Source organism: Choloepus didactylus, chromosome 11 (genome assembly GCF_015220235.1).
Source record: "Choloepus didactylus isolate mChoDid1 chromosome 11, mChoDid1.pri, whole genome shotgun sequence".
Classification (NCBI taxonomy): domain Eukaryota; kingdom Metazoa; phylum Chordata; class Mammalia; order Pilosa; family Megalonychidae; genus Choloepus; species Choloepus didactylus.
Window position 1 is genome coordinate 45374434 of NC_051317.1, and position 21670 is coordinate 45396103.

Genomic DNA, 21670 nt, shown 5'->3' on the forward strand with positions numbered 1-21670 from the left:
TGATGAGACCATGGGAGAGAATATTAAAGATACAGTGGAGGTAAAGATCGTTTGAAGGGAGGAGGACAAAAGATGGGATGCAAGGATTTTGGATATATTATTTACATTGGTGTTGGAGTCATTGACAATGATGTGAGAAAGCCCCTGAGCTAAAATTTTCAATGAATGGTTTGTGAACAGGGTGTCCTTGGATAATTTCTACAAAGAAGGTTTTAGGTGGCAAATTCTAATACCAGCACTTCAGAGCAATGTGGGATTTTGAGGGAGGAATAAAGCTTTGTAGATGGCAATGAGGAACAAGGAGGATGCTCCTGGAGTTGGTAAAGAAGACCCAGTAATAAACACTGGATAAATAAATTATGTTACATCCGTATAATGGCATATTATATGACTCTACAAAAGATCGAGCAAACTCACTAAGCTCTGATATAAAAAATGAGAGACTAGTGTTTGTACTAGCGCATATACCAGGCTAATATTTGTGCAGAAAATGGGGCAGGCAAGAATAAATATTTGTATATGCTCATCATTGAATAAAAAAGCATTTGAAAATTACACAGAAAAGAAAGAAAAGAAAGTTTGAGAAGAATGTAATAATATAAGTAGTAAATAATGTTCACTTGGAAATAAGTGGGAGAAAAAAAAATTAGGGCACTGACAGTACATGAAAAATGAAGGAGGGGGGAAATAAAAATAAATGGCGCTTACATCTCTAGTTTAAATGACCAGATGGATAGTGATGCTATGATTTAGTATAGGCTATATACGAGTAGTAAGGTGTGAATGGAAATACAGAGTCCAGTTTTGCATATGTGCAGTTCAAATATATAAGTGTGGTCCATTGAAATGGACCTATACACTAGACATATGGAAAAGCATAAATGGACCCAACAGAAAAAGTCTCAACTCTTTATATTCTTGTGGGGTTATACAAATAAGTGTTGCAGAGGTTTGGATTAAATTACTCAAGGGAGGTATTTGATGAGAACAAGGTTAAGGACCAAACCACAAGAACACCAACATTCAAGGTGAAATTGAAAGAAGGAATCTGATGAAAAGAAATTGCTATAAAATGAGGTGAACCAGAAAAGAATGCCGTGGAAGCCAAAAGTGGAGGAAGATACAAGGAGCAAATGGTCAACCATTTAAAATTCTGAAATAAGAGAAAAATTAGATAAGATCAACAGGATGTGGCTTTGGGTTGGTTATCTGTGACTTTATCAAAGGAAGTAAAGTAGGAAACCAGATTACTATGAGATGTTTGTATGGGAGATGCAAAGTGATTATTTTTTCCATTAATGTTCAGGAAAACTAAAGAAGCAACAAAGGAGAGCAATTAGGACACCTTAGGTCAAAAGAGAATTCCTTTTGTAAAAGAAAGGATGGACTTGAATTAGGTGAGGAGATGTCATCAGCAAAGGAATTAAATTGATGGTGTGGGGGTGGGGGGGTACATTCAAGATTTAGAAGACAGATTTCCTTTGACTAAAGGGAGAATTCCAATTTCTGTTAGAGGAGAGATAAAAAAAATGTATTTTATGAGTGATTGTTCTGTAAACCAACAACCTCTCTAATGAAGAAAAAAGTAAGCACACATGTAGATATACATATGTGCATGTATAAGTATGTGCATATATTTGTCTATGTATGTAAATGTGTGTGTGTGTGTATGAGGAGGAATAGAGATGGGAAGTGAAAATTTTGTGGAAGTTAGAGAGTTTAACTCTGCTTATTTAATTTGGGTTTCTAAATTTAAAAAGGTCTTTTATGGAAATTTTCATTTCAATAATTTCAAATAATTATGACAAACATTAACACAGCCACAGGTGTTTAGAGTTTATGCAGCACCTCTGAATTATCATATTTGAACATTACAATAGGCACTGTGATAGGTGCTGAAGACATAATGATAAAATAGACCCAGAATCTGCTGCCAAGGCCTTCAGAGTGTGGCAGAAGAAGTAGACATCTTAACCAAGGACTTGAAAACATCTTCTGTAAATGGCCAGGTAGTAAATATTTTAGACTTTGCAAGCTCTGCCATCACATTTGCAAGTACTCAATTCTGCCACTAGAGCCATAAGCAATACATAAATGAATTAGTGAGTCTGTGTTCCAATAAAACATTATTTATAGACACTGAAATTTGAATTTCACTTAATTTCCATGTGTCACAAAATATTATTCTTGTGTTTTTTTGTCAACAATTCAAAAGTGAATAAATACTGCAGGGCATACCAAACCTGGTAGCAGGCTGGATTTGGTCCATAGTCTGTAGTTTACTGACCCCTGATCTAAACTATGAACCAAACCTTAGAATACACTTCAATAAGGGATAGAAATGCCCAACAGTATTTCTCAGTTTTACATGTAAGGAAACAAACTACAAGGAATGAAAGAGTCTTGTCAAATGTAATGCAGAGAGCAATCAGGGAAGCCCTAACTCAAACCCGAAACTGTATGCATGAATCATTATATTTCATGTAGATAATGAGCCAACTCCAGTGATACATATGATGTATGACATGAATTGTAGAATTTGTGTAACATCTTATATAAAATTATATTCTTATTTATGATGGGGTTCATTTATCATTGTTCAACTTTGAAAAATGAATATACTAGCCAGTCTATGCTAGTATTCACATGATTTTTGAGAATGAACAACTTTGTTTTCAAATTACAGTGACTAATTACCCTATAATTTATTCAACAAATGTGCCATTATATTTTTCTTTCTCTATTCCTTCAGTTATTTAAAAGACTTTTAACAAATGATCAAATTCATGCTGTATTTTCTTCCTATGCTAGTTTGGATATTTGATTTCTCTTTGGATCCCACATTCCGGGAAAAAAAATCTATGGCTTAATGATTTTATATGTGTGTATTGCACATGTATGTTTACATATTTCTTCTCATTAAAAATGACCCTATCGGAAGGTACTTCTGATTCTGAATCTTATTCAGATGCTGGTACCCATTACCCAGAGAAAAATGTGGGGTATCTTTGCTTTGTATGCTGAGGTTCTGGAATGGTGGAGAAGAGTATCCCTATATAAATAAAGTGCTCGAGAGTGTGCAACGATTGTAAATTTAGTAAGATATTACAGTCATTTCATGAATGCTTTACCATTCTTCATAGTATTTACTACAAAACACCTTTCTTGTATCTGTATATTTCAGGTGTTGCTGTTAACATTTACCATGATGTTTATCTTAACCAAAATGTTATTCACATTAAATGTTTAGTCTTTTAAATGAATGTATTATGTTAATAACCCACAAATGCATAATTATCCTATGCTTCATATTTCAATAGTACTGTAATGTGGGATTCTTTTTTGAAATACTTTTATTTTGTTATGCTTTAAATACTCACACTAAAAAGAGTCTGTTATTAGCCTTGAAAATTGTACAATATCCTAATATAAAAAAATATAAAAATAAAAATGAAAAAGGACCCTATAATCATAGCTTCAGCTACATAGATACATAATTTAGTAATGAACAATACATATTGACCAATATAAACAAAATAAACACTTTCATAATAAATAAAATCATTGACTAACAAAAAGCTAAGAAAAACTTAAAGAGAAATGTAAGGGAAGTTGGCACATATCAAAATACTTAGGCTTGAGCACTTATTAAAAGTCCGGTAAATGTTTTATAATGTGAGTGTGCCTATGTTATGAAAACTGCAATCAAGACCTCAAGAATAATTAGAAACAAATATAAATAATTCATCTTTAAAGAACATTCTCTTAATATCAGAGCTGTATTGTATGCTTATTATATGGGAGAGAAGGGTGGAGGGGATAATTTTTTTTCTTTTGTGGAGGTGCCCCTTCTCATCTCCATAGTAATTATAATGATTCTATCTTTTATTCAGCAGTGCTGTGAAAATATGTGGCTTGTTCAATATAAATAAATATATCTGCATGTGTAAGATGTAAATTTACTTTCTAAAAAAATTTAAAATGGCAGAGGAAGCACATGTAGATTGTTGAGATTTACAGGTTTTTAAAAATTGTATGCTTGTATGTACATATGTATGTATTTGTGGGGGTGGTGGTAGTGATGGAGGAAATGATAACAAATCATTTTTAAATAATAAAACATTTTTTCTATTGGCTAACACGAAAGGGCAAAATTTTTCTTTTCAAAAATTGAAGAAAAACTAAAGAAAGAGAATTTTGAAATTCATAACAAAAACACTTCTAGTAATTTAGTATATTATGTCTTGATTTTAATATTTTTTTTTCATTTACTTCATGGAGTATTTTGCGGGGATAAAAAGCATAAAATTAGGACGAAACTTTTCTCTCATTTTAATATGCACAGAATAAAAGCATAACAGAATTGTTGCAGATTTTTTTGCCCATATCCCAACACCACAGTGTCGGATGCAGCTGTAGCCCAGTCCTTGCTGTATGAGGGGTAGAACAGATGGTTTGTGATACCGCACTGCCTACACATTAGGGGAGCTCCATGGTTTGGATGGAATACTATTTTTCAGTACTAACAGTACCAAAGTGAGAATAGATTGCCAAGCAGTGAGTTGGAAGCCCCTGAGACTGCAACCACAGAAATTCTTAGTGTTACATTTACCCTTTCTCCTAAAGGTACTGAGTGAACTTATCGAGGCTCATTCCCAATTTCTTTACTGATAAGTGATGATGAGCATAGTTTAAATGTGGCTTCTTTTAAAGATCAGTAATTAATCAGAAGAAGGTCTCTCCACTTTCTACTCTGTTTAAGCTCTCCGATATTATTTGAAAACAAAACAAAACAAAACAAACAAACAAAAAAAAACAACAAGCACACAAATTCCTAAAGGTTTTGGTAAAATATTAAATTGCTGTGTCTGCATTTTGGAAAGAAAAGCAACTTGATCTGAAATTACTGATCTCTTCATTAACTTTCTTCTTTGGGGATTAAAAAATAAATCTTATATATCCAGTGCTTTGTCAAGGTGGTAGGTTGAATTATGTACTTCAGAAAATAAAAATAAAAACAAGTTATAAACTTTATTAATCCCTGTGGGTGGTAATCCATTGTCAATAAGATCTTTAGACTATGACATGTTTAGTTAAGGTGTGGCCCAACTAAATTGAGATGTGCTTTAACCTGGATTCCTGGAGCCCTTTGTAAGCAGAATGGAAGCTGGAAGACAATGGAACCAGTAAAATAAAGGAGAAGATGCTGCCGTGTGCATCGCCATGTGACAGAAAAGCCAATGATCCAAGGATCACCAGCAGCTAGTCCCGTAATATCACAGTCTTCAGGGAGAAAGGATCAAGTTTCTGACACCTGATTTTGAACTTCTCCTAGACTCAAAACTGTGAGCCAATAAATTCCCATTTTTAAGCCAACCCATTGTGTGGTATTTGTCTTACCAGATAGGAAACTAAGACAGTCAATAGTTAAAATGTATCAGCAGTTTTACTGAAATCAACTTTGGAGACTGGAAAAAATATCCATGTGCTTTTCAAATCTGATTTATCTTACAACACAATCTAATTAGAAGACATATATCAAATATCATGATATAGTTTCTTCTTTTAGCTTCAGTTGCATTAGTAATAAATAATAATGCTTGTAAATATCAACTTTGCGATAAGGGACATTGTAAGTTCCAATACACCTTAGTGATAATAAAAGATAAAACTATTAAGTTGCGTATTCAATGAAGTCTTTTCTCCTACCACAAGAGAAAGTATAATATGGGGTGAGGAAAATTCTGGCTAGTATAGGAACAATGATTAGAGAGATGTGGTATGATTGAAAATGTCCATTTTTACAATCATTATTTTCAACCGTCTAGTACAAATAATAGTTTTCTATTACAGAATTTATTTCCATACTCCATATCTCCTCAAATCCCACTCCAACTCCACCTTCATCTCACCCCAAAATTCCCCAGAAGAAAAAACAAACCAACAAACAAAAACTTACCTTTCCAACATATTGTGGATCTGGTCCCATATGTTCTTCTAAAACAAAGAACTGATTCCATACCCATCCCCTTTTTGGACGATGGTGGACTTCAGTTTCCCCTTCAATGTGTTTGGTTTGGTTTCTGGTCACCCTTATGGAACTGTGATGGGCAGTTCCATAACACCTCTGCACAAAACAGAGACACACTAGGACTGGACAGATGCAAGATGTGCTCGTAATTTTCATTGTAAGATCACGTGCCAGTTCACAAAGTTCTTTCTATTCTTTGTCAGCTACAATTGCTTAGTGAGCATTCAAGAGAGAAGCCAAAGAAGGTTTCGGAAGGACAGTCCGAAGTAAACTGACGCGTCCATGATTTATCTGCCCGTTGGGTAAAGGTCAGTCTACATTTACATCCTGAAACACTTTGAGAATTAAAGCTGTAGTTGTCTGATTCCAAGTCTTCACAGTAATTAAACACAGCCAACCATTTTTCTACCTAATGGAAAGAGAGAAAATTACATGTTGTGAAAAATAGTAATTTTAACTATTTGCTCTGAATGCAAATTATACTATTTTGCAGTGTGATGCTGATAGTCAAAGAATATATGCAGGTTCTTTTGGAAATATGCACACAAACACATAAACACACACTCATGCACATGTCTGTGAGCATTTTTACATGGACATTCTTGCCTGTACTGTCAATTCTCAACTAAGTATCTATCCTTTGAAACAATAGGAATGACAGCTGAAGGGACACTCAGAACTTGACCATGAGTATGTACATATAGCTGACTGTAGTGTGATCTCTTATGCCATGTGATCTATTAAAGAATTACATTCTAAACACAATTTTTTGTTTGTTTTTGAGTTTATTTTTGTTTTTATTAGGTGTAATATAAATTTACTATTCAAACTACATAGTGGATTCCTGGTATGCCATTCACAGAACTTCAACAAAATACCCTTAGGACTGACATACTGTCACAGATCATCATAGCAATCAAGTATGCACTAAAGTGCTTGTATGTAAAAGAGAAGAAAAGAAACAAGAAAAGGGAAGAGACTGGGTATATAAAATGCATACAACTTAACTGGGTAAGTCAAAGATTGCATGGATTTTGATAGACCCTGTTAACATTACCCTATAGTGAGACTCTCCACATAGGCAAGACAGATTTTCATGATTGAAAACACACGGAACACACTGGAACATATAACACTAGCATCATGGTTGAGGAAACGATTTGAGGAAGGAAAGAAGACAGGGGAAAATGCTTTGATTTTTCACATAAGAGATGTTAAGTATTTGTACTTAGGTTTAAGCACAACTGGACAGCAAAGTCAAATTTGAGAAACATTTCTGGAAGAAATATTATATATATAATATATGGTGTTATATATTATAATATAATATATACAATGTATTATATAAATAAAGATATATTATGTATTACATATAATATTATTTCCATATTATTACAAAGTGGTCAGTGTGATAATGAAATTTATTTTAAAGATTGATTACGAACAATCATAGCATGAACCTTTCATACATTTGAGAAAAAAATATATTTATATTGAGTTAGGGGTGAAAAAAGTCCCCAGAGCAGGATGCTCTTCTCTATCAATAACTTTCCCCATTATTTAGGGATAATAATAATACTTGTGTTGCCAATAATATGTTAAAAAATTATGAAAACAATACCTTTTCACTAATTTAAATTTAAATGGCTCAAAAACTCTTCTAACATGTGAAAAAGAAGAATGTCATGCTAGCTCCAACATTCTAAGAACACTGGAAAGAGTCAAGAAAAAAAAACCAAACAGGTTTTATTCTCCTTTTTTGACAATTAATTTACAGTATGAATTATAGGAATCATTTAGTTTCTTCAAGTCTTAATTTTCTCATTTACTAAAACATGGGACTGGCATTATTACTTTTAATATTATTTCAGCCTATTTAATAATTTATTTATGTTTTTATCTTAAAGTTTTTTTTTAATTGTCAAAAGATTCTTAATTTTCAAGTCATGAATTTCAAAAAAAGAAACTTTAGTCTTTTTTCTTAGAAGCCACGTTGATGAATATATAGAAAGTGTTATCTTAATACTTTCACACCATTTGGTGTGATTTTCAAATGAAATTAACATCTTTGCCCTTTATGCTATGTTGTTTAACAAAGCATAATTTATGAGTAGAGTGTGAAGAAATTGGCTTTTGTAATGCATTGTAGATATATAGAACAGGTACTTTCTTTCCAATAACAATCTTGTGTGATCTTCCAAAAATATACAAATACATTTTAGTCTGATATATGCATTATATGTTTATGCCTTTCTGTTTTTGACAATCATTTATGAAAAGTGATAAATATGGCTCTGTGGAAAGTAAGAGCAAATGCAAACATCAGTATTGTGTTTTGAAGATAATTTAATTTACTATATGAGAGTACAGAACTCCAAATATGAAAATTTTCTTCTCTATTTCATGGAATTGATCCCTGAATAGTTTAGAAAGAATTAAAATGCAAATAATAATAAAGAAAACACAGATTGATACTAACACAAAAGAAAACAGTATAGATTTGCTTTCTTTCTCTCTTTTTTTACTAAGAGGTAACCAAATACCCTTCCTGCTTTCATAGAACCCTCCAATGTGTGAATTCTGATGACAGAGCCCTGCCATTCAACAATGAACACTTAGGGACCAGAGACTTTCTTCTTCATCCTATTAGTTAGAGCACCTGCCAATGACGTATGCGTGACTATCATATGCTGTAACGCACTGGATCAAATGATGAATAGATGTGAGCAGAGTTGAGAAATTCATTACAGGAATGGAGAAGGTCCCAATAGCTCAGAAATAATGGTGGTGAGGTCAGCAGCTATGAGAGACAGAGTCCAGTGGTCGCGGCCTTAGTGGAAAGGCATTCTAGCTACCCTATTCCAACAGCAAGAACTTCACATTTCCATATGACTTCTCTTAGGTGCTATGAGTTACGTCACTCAAAATTAAATCATTAGCCATTTAAAGCTCTGCAGAGAACATTCCTTCAGAGAGTGCTGAAGAAGTTGTATTGATCACATTTTCTAGTTTCTGCAAATTGATGCTTTAACATCTAGAGGGATCCCCAGGTGGCAAACCCCACCTATACAATTGTTACTCTTAAATAATTCTGACCCCCACCGTGAGGCCACACTTTCAAATATAGGCAACCAATCTCAAACTGGCATGCCCCAGCCCCATCCTTGCCTGCTTCCTATGAAAACCACATTAAAGACGTTTCTTCAGCCCAACTTGAACTCTCTGCCTAGTGACCAACGCTGATGTTTTCCTCTTGTAGCTGTGCATAGCATGCTGCCCACTCCCCAGGTAACTGTGAGCATAATTAATCTTTCCAACTCTTCTGTTCTCTCTCTTTTGATCTGCCTCTGACTTTACCATACTTCACACAAGGTGATAGGAATAAAACAGAAACCCTATTCACAAAGGAAAAGAGCCTCAAATTTACCGCAGATTTTATTTCTTGTCACTAAGAACTATGACTGGATTTTCTTATGCAACTTTGTTCTTAATTTACAAACCTTGGACTCCAAAGAGGTCTAGAGAATGCTTTCTTAAAAAAAATGTTTTTTTTTCTTGTTCTTGTTTTGAAAAGTAAAAAAAAAAAAAAAAAAAAAAAACCCATTGTGAATTTTATTACATTAATATATTATTTCTTTCTCCATATTTGCATAATTGTGGGATGGCATGAGATATTATATTACATGTTCAAAAACCTGGAATTATAATTGCCAACTTCTAAAGTCTAGAATCATGCTGATAGGAATTTATCTGACTTCATACAGAGGAAGCCTAGCTTAAATGGAAAATGTCAAAGAAGCTAAAGACTGATGAAAAGTCCAATTTTTTTTTTTGGGAAATACTTTCATTGTAGGAAATATAAGGGCATCTTAAATGGAAAATTGCCTGCCAGTGGTAACATGCTCATGATACTGAAAGGGGACTTCTCACAAAGTTCAGACCCACAAATCCATCTAATGATAAGAGCTGTTCTTCATGTAAGGAGGACTCATATTGAAAGTAATGGAACTTAACTTATTCAGCATTGAAGCATTTAAATCATCAGACTGACAGGCAGATTTAAATACATGAAATTTATATTATTTTTGAATTTTTGGATACCTACATAGGTGAGAGTTACACATAATGAGTATAAGCTATTTTTCTCTAATTAAGTATAATAATGTTTTGTTTTGTGTTTTTTTTGTAACTAACAAGCTACATTTTTTTTTTTTTTTTCACTTTTAGGTTGTTAGCCTGTATCTGTGTCTTCTAAATCCTTGAAGTCAGTCTTTCAGTTTGGTGATTGCAGCCATAACTCCAATTTCTAGCAAGCTACATTCTCAAGTATAGGTTCACTCCTAGAGCTAGGGTTTCCATCATTTTTTGATCCAATGATACACAATTTCAGTATTTTTCTCTTCTAAATCTAGTTATTGTTCAATTTCCAATGTTGTTGGCTTCTGGCATTCTTTTACCAACCTGTCCTTTACCCTTTTTTTTCACTATTTCTTTGTACCTTCACTTTTTTTCTCTCTCTCCTAAGTGATAGTTTATCAGTCTAGTAATTAATTTTACTCTTCTGCAAGAATAGAAATTCAATTAAATAACTATTGATTGCAATCAAAATGGGAGCATCCATAAACCACATGGAATTGTAGAAGGCCTCACCTAAATTTGTTAAAAGTATGATTTCTTGGTTGATTCCCAAATCTACATTTCCAATCTCAAACTGATCATTTCAGGAAAATAGAGTTTGATAAAATTGGATATAATAAATAACATTTTAAAACCACACACACACACACACACACACACAAACACACACACACATATGTGGTGGTTTGAAGCAGTATGTACCCCAGAAAAACATGTTCTTCAATTTATTTCATTCCTGGTATTGGGTGAGAAGGATTGTTGGTAATTGGCAGAGCAGGGAGTTCCAGGACTCAGTCCTTCTACCAGAACAATTACTAAACATGTAGGAACTTCTGAAGCAACTATTTAACTCCACAGGCCAGAAAATTACTGTACAACATCCAGGGAAAAGTAGGAGGAAGAGGCTGAAAAATTACAGTAAAATTTGTAAATTGCTCTCTCTGAGCTGTGCATACTGGCACCCATATCCCACTCTAATGACAGGCCACTATGGGGCCCAGCCCCTGGCTAGCTCGCTGGTGAGAGAAAGGACCATAAAAATCCTCTTCCCAAGACCAGGTGTGAGCATGGCTGATCACTGATCACAGCTTTTGATCAGCAACTTCAGATTGTGGGAAGTCCGGCTCTGAGGGCAGTCATTGTTTCAACCTGCCCTGAAAAGGGGCAGTAGCAATGTAAATATAAGGATGTTGAGCTTCCTCAGGGCTGCAGGGGACAGTTAGTTGAAGGGCTGCACTTGCTGAGCATGCCATGAAAGCTCAGCTTTGCAGAGCCATAAAAGAAACTCTTGGTGCCCTTCTTGATCCCCTTTCCAGGGTACTCAAGCCAGTCTGTGCCCTCTTGTGGGTCCCTGGTCCTATTTTGGCTAGAAAGACTTGTTTGGGAAAACCCTCTCTGGTGTGTTTCTCCACCCAGAATTTACTCTCCCAGCAAGAGCAGCTTGAAACAACAAAAGGAGTGTAAGAAACAATAGAGGCAGAAAGGCTTTTGAGCTTTAAATACTAAGGAAAGGGAAGTCTGTCTCCTGGGAACCAGAGGGGATAGCAAAACTCCTGTAAATAGGGGAATGCCAAATCAACTAACAAGCAAAAGCCCGTGACTAGGGAGAAGCCCAGAAAGAAAGGGAAAACCCCATACACTGCATTCACCTTAGGCAGACATTCCTAATAGCAGGGCTGAAGCTTAAAATGTCTTATCACCAGCTAGTTATAAAATCAGGAAACAGACATCTCAGGGAATAAATCCCAGACTTAACATTTTAAAATATGAAAATGTACAGTGTGCAACAAAAAAGTACAAGACAAAGAAACAGGAATGATGGCCCATCCACAGCAAGAGGATAAAAATCCAGGAAATACCAATGAAGAAGACTAGAATTTGGACATACCAACGATCCTTTTAAAAAAATCACCTTAAAAATGCTAAATGAGATGAAGGAAAATAAAGAGGTAGAACTAAAGGATATCAGCAAAAAAATTAATGTGCAATTTAAGAATCTTAGTAAAGAGAGAAATGTTAGAAAGGAGCCAAACAGAACTCTGGAGTTGAAGACCACAATAACTGAAATGAAAAATAAAAGGGACTTTATGCAGATACTATGAACAACTATATGCCAATAAATTAGATAACCTCTATGAAGTGGACAAATTCTTAGAAACACACTAACTACCTACATTTACTCAAGAAGTAGAAGATCTCAACAAGTCAATTACCAGTAAAGAGATGGAATTAGTAATCAAAAACCTCCCAACAAAAGAAAGCCCAGGAGCAGACGGCTTCACAGGAGAATTCTACCAAACATTCCAAGAAACCTCAACTCCAATTCTGCTCAAATTCTTCAAAAACATTTGCTCAAATTCTTCAAAAACATTGAAGAGGAGGGAGCACATCCTAATTCATTTTACCAGGCCAACATCACCTCATAGCCAAGCCAGATAAAGATACTACAAGAAAACTACAAACCACTACATTTTATGAATATAGATGCAAAAATCCTCAAGTAAATACTAGCAAACTGAATCTAAAAGCATATTAAAAGGATTATATACCATGGTCAGGTGGTATGCAAGGTTGGTTCAGCATAAGACTAACAATGTAATACACAACATTAACGGAATGAAGGGAAAAAAAATGATCATCTCAATTGATGCAGAAAAGACATTTGACAAAATCCAGCATCCCCGCTTAATAAAAACACTTATCAAGGCATATATGAAAAGCCCAGCATCTCCTCTTGATAAAAATACTTGATAAAAGGCATATATGAAAAGCCCACAGCTAACACCCTACTTAGTGTTGAAAGACTGAAAGCTTTCTCTCCAAGATCAGGAACAAGATAAGGATGCCCACTGTCACCACTGTTATTCAACATGTACTGAAAGTTCTTGCCAGAGCAACTAGGCTGGAAAAAGAAATAAAAGGCATCCAAATTGGAAGACAGACATAAAATTTTCCCTATTTGCAGATGCCATGATTCTGTATTCAGAAAATCCTGAAAAATCCACAGTAAGTCTCCTAGAGCTAATAAATGAATTCATCAAAGTGGCAGGACATAAGATCAACACCCCAAAATCTGTAGTGTTTTTATACACAAGAAATGAACAATCAGAAGAAAAAATCAAGAAAAATATTCCATTCACAGAAGCAACTAAAAGAGTTAAATATCTAGGAATAAATGCAACCAAGGGTATAAAGGATTTGTACTCAGAAAACTACAAAACACTGCTAAAATACATTTTAAAAAAAGACCTAAATAAATGGAAGGATATTCCATGTTCATGAATTGGAAGACTAAATATCATTAGGCTGTCAATGGTACCCAAAGCAATTCAATGCAATCCCAATAAAAATTCCAACAACCTTCTGTGCAGAAATGGAAAAACCAGTCATCCAATTTTTATGGAAGAGTAAGGTGCCTTGAATAACTCAAGCCATCTTGAAAAAGAAGAATGAAGTTGGGGGAATAAGACTTCTCAATATTAAAAGGTACTACAAAGCAACAGTAATCATGACAGCATGGTGCTGGGACAAGGACAGAAAAAGAGACCAACGGAATCAAATTGAGAGCTCAGAAATCAACTTTTGCATTTATGGCCAAGTGATTTTTGATAAATGGGCAAAGATCATTCAATTGGGAAAGCATACAGTCTTCAACAAATGGTGCTGGGAAAGCTGAATCTCCATTCGCAGAAGAATGAAAGTGGACCTCACACCACATATGAAAATCAACTGAAAACTTTCGTGCCTCAAAAGACTTTATCATGAATATAAAATGAAAACCTTCACAATGGGAGAAAATATTTTGAAATCACATATCTGATAAATGTTTAATACCCAGGCTATATAAAGAAATTCTTGAACTTAACAACAAAAAGGTAAATAACCCCATTAAAGAATGAGCAAAATACTTCAATACTTCCAAAGAAGATACACAAATGGCCAGAAATCACACGAAAAGATGCGCAACACTATTAGCTATCAAGGAAATGCAAACCAAAACCACAATGAGATACCATTTCACACTCATTAGAACAATTGCTATTTTTTTACAAAAGGAAAATAGCAGTGTTACATAGGATGTAAAGAAATAGGAACACTCATTCATTGCTCTTGGGAATGTAAAATGGTGCAGCTGCTGTAGAAGACATTTTGGAGGTTCCTCAGAAAGCTAAGCATAGAACTACCATATGACCTGGCAAGCCCACTACTAGGTATATAGCCAAAAAAATTGAAAAGCAGACTCAAACATACATTTGCACACCAATGTTCATAGTGGCATTATTTACAATTGCCAAAAGATGAAAGCAATATAAGGGTTCATCAACTGATTATGAGCAGATAAATAAAATGTGGTATATACATATACATACAATGGAATATCATTCAGCCATAAAAAGGAATGAAGTCCTGATTCATGCGACAACATGGACGAACATGGAAGAAATCAAGTTGAATAAAATAAGCTAGACACAAAAGGACAAATATTGCATGATTTCATGGATTTGAAATAATTAGCATAACCAAACTCATAGGGTCAGAATCTGGAATAAAGTTTACCAGGAGATGTGATGGCTACAGGGAATGGGAAGTTAAGGCTTAAATTATGCAGCATTCTTATTTGGAATGGTTGAAATGCATTGGCAATGGATTGTGGTGATGGTAGCACAACATTGTAAATGTAATTCACAGCAGTAAAATATATATTTGAATATGATTACGGAGGGAAATATTAAATTGTATATATGGTAACAGAACAAAAATTAAAAAAAGATACATGGAAGGACAACACAGACAGTGAACCCTAAGTTATATCATGGACTATAGTTTATAGTACAATTATTAAAATGTGCTAATATCAATTGTAAATAATGTTCCACACTAATGCAAGGTGTTAATAACATAAGAATCCTGTATTTTATGCATGATTGTTCTGTAATTCCACAAATTCTCTAATAACAGAAAAATAAAAAAAAAAAATAATCCATTCCTGTGAGTGTTAACCTGTTGTAAGTAGGATATTTTGATGAAGTTGCTTCAGTTAAGGAGTATCCCATCTCAGTCAGGATGGGTCTTAATCCTATTACTGGAACACTTTAAAGAGAATGAAATTCAGATAAAGAGAGAAAGCTACAGAAGGAAGAAACTGAAATTCAGAGGAACCAGGAAGAGAACAGTGAGGCCAGGAGAGGCCACCATGTGCCTTGCCATGTGACAAGCTAGGGACCACAGATCTCCAGTAGCCAGACCAGAAATCCACAGTCTTTGGGAGGAAAGTCTTGTCTTGATGACATCTTGATTTGGACTTCTCCCCAGCCTCAAACTGTGAGTGAATAAATTCCCATTGTTTAACCTGATCTGTTTTGTGGGATTTGCTTGAGCAGCCCAGGGAACTAAAACAGATTTTGGTTCCAGGAGAGTGGGGGGCTGCTATTACAAATACCAAAAATGTGGGAAAGGCATTGGAATTGGGTAATGGGTAGAGGCTGGAAGAATTGTGAGGCATTTGATAGAAAGGGCTTAGATTGCTTTGAAGAAACTTTTGATAGAAATATCAAGTTTCTCCTGATGAGGCCTTAGAAGAAAATGATGAATTTGCTACTGGAAACTGGAGAAAAGGTGATCCTTATTTTAAAGTGGCAGAGAACTTGGTGAAATTGAGTTCTGATGGTGGATGGAAGGCAGAACTTGAAAGTGAGGAACTTGGATATTTAGCTGAAGTAATTTCCAGGCTATACGTGGAAAGTGCTCAGCCTTGTTTCTCCTTGCAGCTTACAGTAAAATGCAAGAAGAAAGGGATACACTGAGAACTGAACTCTTGGGCACAACAAAATCAGAAATTGATGGTATGGAATATTCTGAGCTTCCAGAAAGAGAGTCCACAGAGAATAGTTCTCCATGAGAGGGTTTAACTGAACGTGGAATCAGTCAGTCATTTCCTGGGAAGTCGGAAGTGGAAATACAGTTTCCCAGGACGGATTTGTGAAAAGTTCTTTTTTTTTTTTTTTTTAAAGTTCATTTTTATTGAAATATATTCACATACCTTACAATCATCCATGGCATACAATCAACTGTTCACAGAATGATCATATAGTTACGCATTCATCACCACAATCTATTTCTGAACATTTTCCTTACATCAGAAAGAATCAGAATAAGAATAAAAAGTAAAAGTGAAAAAATAACACCCAAATCATCCCTCCCCATCCCACCCTATTTGTCATTTAGTTTTTATCCCCATTTTTCTACTCATCCATCCATACACTAGATAAAGGGGGTGTGATCCACAAGGTTTTCACAATCACGCTGTCACCCCTTGTAATCTACATTATTATATAAACGCCTTCAGAATTCCAGACTGCTGGGTTGGAGTTTGGTAGTTTCAGGTATTTACTTCTAGCTATTCCAATACATTAAAACCTAAGAGATGTTATCTATATAGTGCATAAGAATGTCCACCAGGGTGACCTCTCGACTCCATTTGAAATCTCTCAGCCACTGAAACTATTTCGTCTCATTTTGCATCCCCCTTTTGGTCAAGAAGATACTCTCAGTCCCACAATGCCAGGTCCAGATTCATCCCCAGGAGTCATATCCTGCATTGCTAGGGAGATTTACACCACTGAGAGTCGAGTCCCATGTAGCGGGGAGGGCAGTGAGTTCACCTGTCGAGGTGGCTCAGTTAGAGAGAGAGAGAGGGCCACATCTGAGCAACAAAGAGGTACTCAGGGGGAGACTCTTAGGCACAATTATATGCAAGTTTAGCCTCTCCTTTGCAGCAACGAGCTTCATAAGGGCAAGTTCCATGATCGAAGGCTCAACACATCAAACCGCCAGTCCCAATGTTTGTGACAACATCAACACCAGTCCAGATGAGGAAGTCCAACACTGCACTTTCCCCCAGCTCCTCGGGGCTGGCGGGGGAGGCTGTAAATATATTCTTTATTACCTGCCCAAATTACTTTGGGATGTGTCACTATTACACTCTAGCCTATACTAAGCTACTGTATCTCACTTCCTATTTAAAGTTCCTTGTAATTGTGGTGTTTGAACAAACTGACTGTAGAGTTGTACTGTTTAGAAAATATAGATCCTGTACCAAATAGACATCTCTTCCCTTGGTCTCATATGTAAGTTGAAGTTTTAATACACAGTCAGTTTCAACCTTTACTCTTTGGCCCAGTTTGCCCTGGTCTTAACCAGACCTGCTTCATTCATATCACTAATCGAAGTCTGGGCTCTTTTTCAGCTTTTTTTTTTTTTTTTTTTTAACAGTGGCTGTAGGCACTAATACTGGCATTCATATCTGCCGAGCTCTAGCTCTGAGTTTCAGGTGTCTCAGGATATGCATTGTTCCAGAGACCAATCAGGTTATACACTAAGGGATCAGCATCTCATAGTTTAGAGACAGGCATTGCAATTCAGGAATAGAGTTAACTGCTGTAAGAGCTTACAGTCTAGGGACTATTACAATAATTATGTCCACGTTAGGCTATGTTTTAAGATTCAATTCTGAGTTTACATATTGTAGTTAGACCATATTGGTGAGGCATTAAAGTGTTTGCCTTTATTTCTGGTGTACTTCACTCAAATACTGTGTGAAGGATCCATTCACCTCGTTGTGTGTCTCACAGCATCACTCCTTCTTGTAGTTGCTCAATGTTCCACTGTATGCGTACACCACAGTACACCATTCAGTTCTTCAGTCAATGTACCCTTAGGTCATCTCCACCCTTTGCAAATCATGATTACTGCCTCCATGAACACCAGTCTGCAAATGTCCATTCCTGTCTCTGCTATCAGTGTGAAAAGTTCTTTTGTCTGATGGTTTGGATCCCTGCATACTACAGCCAAAGCTGGCAAGTAGTTTTTTGCATAATTCGTATGAATGGAACCATTTCCAGTCTGGACTAAAAGGACAGAGAAGGGACAAATTGAAGGAAAAGTTACTTCAACAACAGAACCATGAAAGCTGAGGTCTGAACTGAAGACATCTTCTTGGGCCAAGAGACAAGGTCCACCCATGAGTGTGGAAAGGGTGAGTCTGCCCCGGTGCTTGGAGAGGGTGGGTCTCCTGCCCCATTTTTCAGTTAGATCCTGCCACCCCAGTGCTCAGAGAAGGGGAGCCTATGCCCCGGGGCATGCAAGTCTGGCAATCATCCTAGTGCTCTGACAGGATGGATCTTGTGCCCAGGCATTTGCAGAGAGCATGCCCACTGAGCAAGCACTTGGAAGAGGTATGGATGCTGCTCCATCAGGCCCAGAGGACAAAACATCATTCCACAGATGATACTCCAACCTCAACATCTAATGGAGAATGCCCTGTTGGGTTTCAGAATTTTGGAGACCTATGACCTCTGTTTTCCTTCCAATTTCTCCCTATGGGAATGGAAATGTTTACTTTATGTCCACCCCTCCATGGTATATTGAAAGCAAAGCTTATTCTCTGGGTGTCACAGGTACACAAAGAGGGGAATTATTCCCCAGGATAGACTACATCTATAAAAGGTTTTGATTTTTGTACTAAGCATTGTTACTGAAATGACTTAAGGCCTTTGGGATACTGTGATGGAGTGAATGAATTTTTGTGTATATAAAGAACATGTCTTTGGGGGTCCAGAAGGTGTAGTGTAGTGGTTTGAAGCTGTGTGTACCTCAGAAAAACATGTTCTAGAATTTAATCTATTTCTGTGGATGTGAACCCATTGTAAGTAGGAATTTTAGATGAGGTTACTACAGTTAAAGTGTGCCCCATCTGAATCAGGACGGGTCTTAATTCTATTAATGGAGTCCTTTATAAGATAATGAAATTCAGACAAAGAGAGAAAACCATGGAAGCAAGAAACTGAAATTCAGTGGAATCCAGAAGAGAATGAAGGGGACAAGAAATGCAGCCATATGCTTGGCATGTGACAAACTAAGTGCCAAAGATCACCAGCAGCCAGCCACAGAATAGCACAGTCTTCAGAAAGAAAGCATCACTTCGATGATGCCTTGATTGGATTTTTTCCCAGCCTCAAAACTGTGAGTAAATAAATTCTCATTGTTTAACCTATCCATTCCATGGTATTTGCTCGAGTAGCCCAGGAAACTAAATTATGTAAACAGCCAAGCATATTTAAAATACGGTTTGTTTCTTTCTGAATTATAATAAAATGCTATATAGCATTAAAATTCAGAAGTAAGTAATTTTTTTCAGATTGTGCTTTTCTGTTGGAAACATTCATTTAGTTTTCATGAAAACAGTGATGAAAATACTACTTTGGCATGTATGACCATTGCTCTATGTCATGGTTCATTCAACTCTGTTTGCCTTGAACTCTTCACTCACCAAACTCCATTTAATGAAACCTGCCTTTCCAGGCCTAGACTAAAAGCTGTATGTCCACAAAGACTTCCTTGTGTGGAGAGGCAATTCTCTCTGGTCCTCTTATAATTCTGCATAGCTTCTGAAAAAGAGGCAATGGCAGTTTTGTTTCATACTGTCTTTTCAAGGATATTTATTTAGCAAACAGCCTTGGGAGTTAGAGATATACCTTCCCTTGTGGGCTGAGGGAAGATGTGTTTTCTGACAGCATAAGGAAGACAATGTCTTCCTCTGGGGCAAAGGTTAGGAAATGTGTTAGCAGTCCCCTATAAGATTTGGGGTTCTGAAGCACAGGGTTTGGAAGGTGTGACTCATACCTACTGTGTATGTGGCATATATATCTGTTGCCCTTAGGATGTGAGTAGCAAAGGGAACCCATGCTAACACTAAGCTCATGATGCCTGCTGTGCCGTGGGTAATAACATCTTTTGTCTCTGACCCAGGAGTGTTGTGTTTTCTACCACCATTGATAAAACTGTGTCAGGGTGACCTGTTGGCTTGTTAGACCCTTATTTGACAGTGTGGATATCGTAGTCCAATTTAATTGTTTGCTCCTCTAAATGACCATAGCATTCATCTAATTCTTTCTTACTCTTGCAGACCCATAGCATTCTAGTTACTTACATAAGTGTTATTTAATTTTTCCTTTTTATCAGATACTTTTGTGAGTTCTCATACCATATCTTATGTATTTTTCCATCCCCTGCATTGGCTAGTAAAGTGCCTTTCATATTGTAGCCATAAGTAAACATTTGTTGAGGGAAGTTAAAAAATAGAACAGAAATAGACAAATTAATTCAGGCTTTGTGCAGCAAGAGTGCTTTTAAAATACTAAGTTTCAACTTAAGGTTGTTAATTTTAAGAGTGTGGGCTACAGAAGTTTGTAAAAGCTTGCTTTGATGTGGTTAACATTATACTCTGCCTTTCACTTAAAAGCCTGTAAGCATCAAAGAAGCATAAGTGCTGGATATCAAAGTCTCATTTCATTGATAAAACCCTGCTTTCACTAAATTCCCTTGTACACAGAGGAATTCAAGGGAGTCATTCAAATATTGAGCCAACTGCACATTAGTAGTCAAATTTGGAATGGCACATACTGTATACCTTTATAAGTCAGTCTTATTGGTTATATGTGACTCAACATACATGTATAAACCCTCCTGCTGTGTTGACTGAAAAAAATATATAAATGGAAAGAAAACAGAAATGATTCATGTTGTCACCGTTCTTCTGACTCAAGGGAGGTCAAAATTTGTAGAGCTGTTTTATTTTAATATTTTACATATTCCTGGGATTATACATAAAAATAGAAGGAGCAATAGTCTAAAGATATTTGCAAATATAAGATGATATAAACAATATTGTTCTATTTGGCCATAGTAGCTAAGGTTATAGAATTACTTCCTATTCCCTTGTGGATGATTCTAACTATCATAATGTTTAATGGACATTACTCAGTAAAATTAAAAAGCAAAAAATAGAAGAAGAAAATGATGGCACCAAGCAGAATATATATGTATTTTTACTTATCTATATACAAATACATACAGATTAGAAGAAGAAAACCATGGCACCAAACAGAATACTTTTTCTACTTATCTGTATACATATACATACAGATACATACAGAAACTGACAGAATGCCAAGTAGATATTTTGAATATCTTAAGATCTTCTAAAAGATATCTACCATACTATTTTTCTGCTTTGCTTCAGTTATTTTTAGAAATGCATACATTTACCATGATGGAATTTCATGAAATACATTTTAAAAGTGAATAGTCTCTTTGATTTAAAATATTACAACATCCTAAAGGAATCCTATCTGAGCAGAGACTTCTAGTGGCCTAACTCACAGCTTGATTTTGAGTACCCTATATATTTTGCCTAGAATATGTCCTTGGCCCTGGAATAAAGATTACATTTCTTAGCCTAACTAGAAGCTGAGTGTGGTTCCATTACTAAGTTAGAGCCAATGTCATATAAGCAGAAGTGTTGGCTAGCAGTTTCCCTGCAACTTCCCTGAAAGGCTACTGACTTGTGTCTTACCCCTTCTCCCTCCTTCCTGCATCCTGCCATGCGGATCCTGAATGTTTTCCTTTTTGGACTATGAGATGTCTGTCACAGCCTGGAAGGCT

The 21670-nt window shown here is 35.8% G+C and overlaps 1 protein-coding gene across 3 annotated transcripts in view; it reads right to left on the reverse strand.

Moving 5' to 3' along the window:
• The window catches only part of CDH18 (cadherin 18), a 510079-nt gene that overhangs the window by 347775 nt on the left and 140634 nt on the right, over nucleotides 1–21670 (reverse strand). For 2 of the 3 annotated variants that reach the window (XM_037799297.1, XM_037799298.1), the window contains exon 1: nucleotides 5960–6187. In XM_037799297.1, coding sequence (XP_037655225.1) covers nucleotides 5960–6187 — 228 coding nt within the window. Of the gene's footprint in view, nucleotides 1–5959; nucleotides 6441–21670 lie in introns of those variants that run through there. The other variant, XM_037799296.1, reaches the window with a different exon arrangement.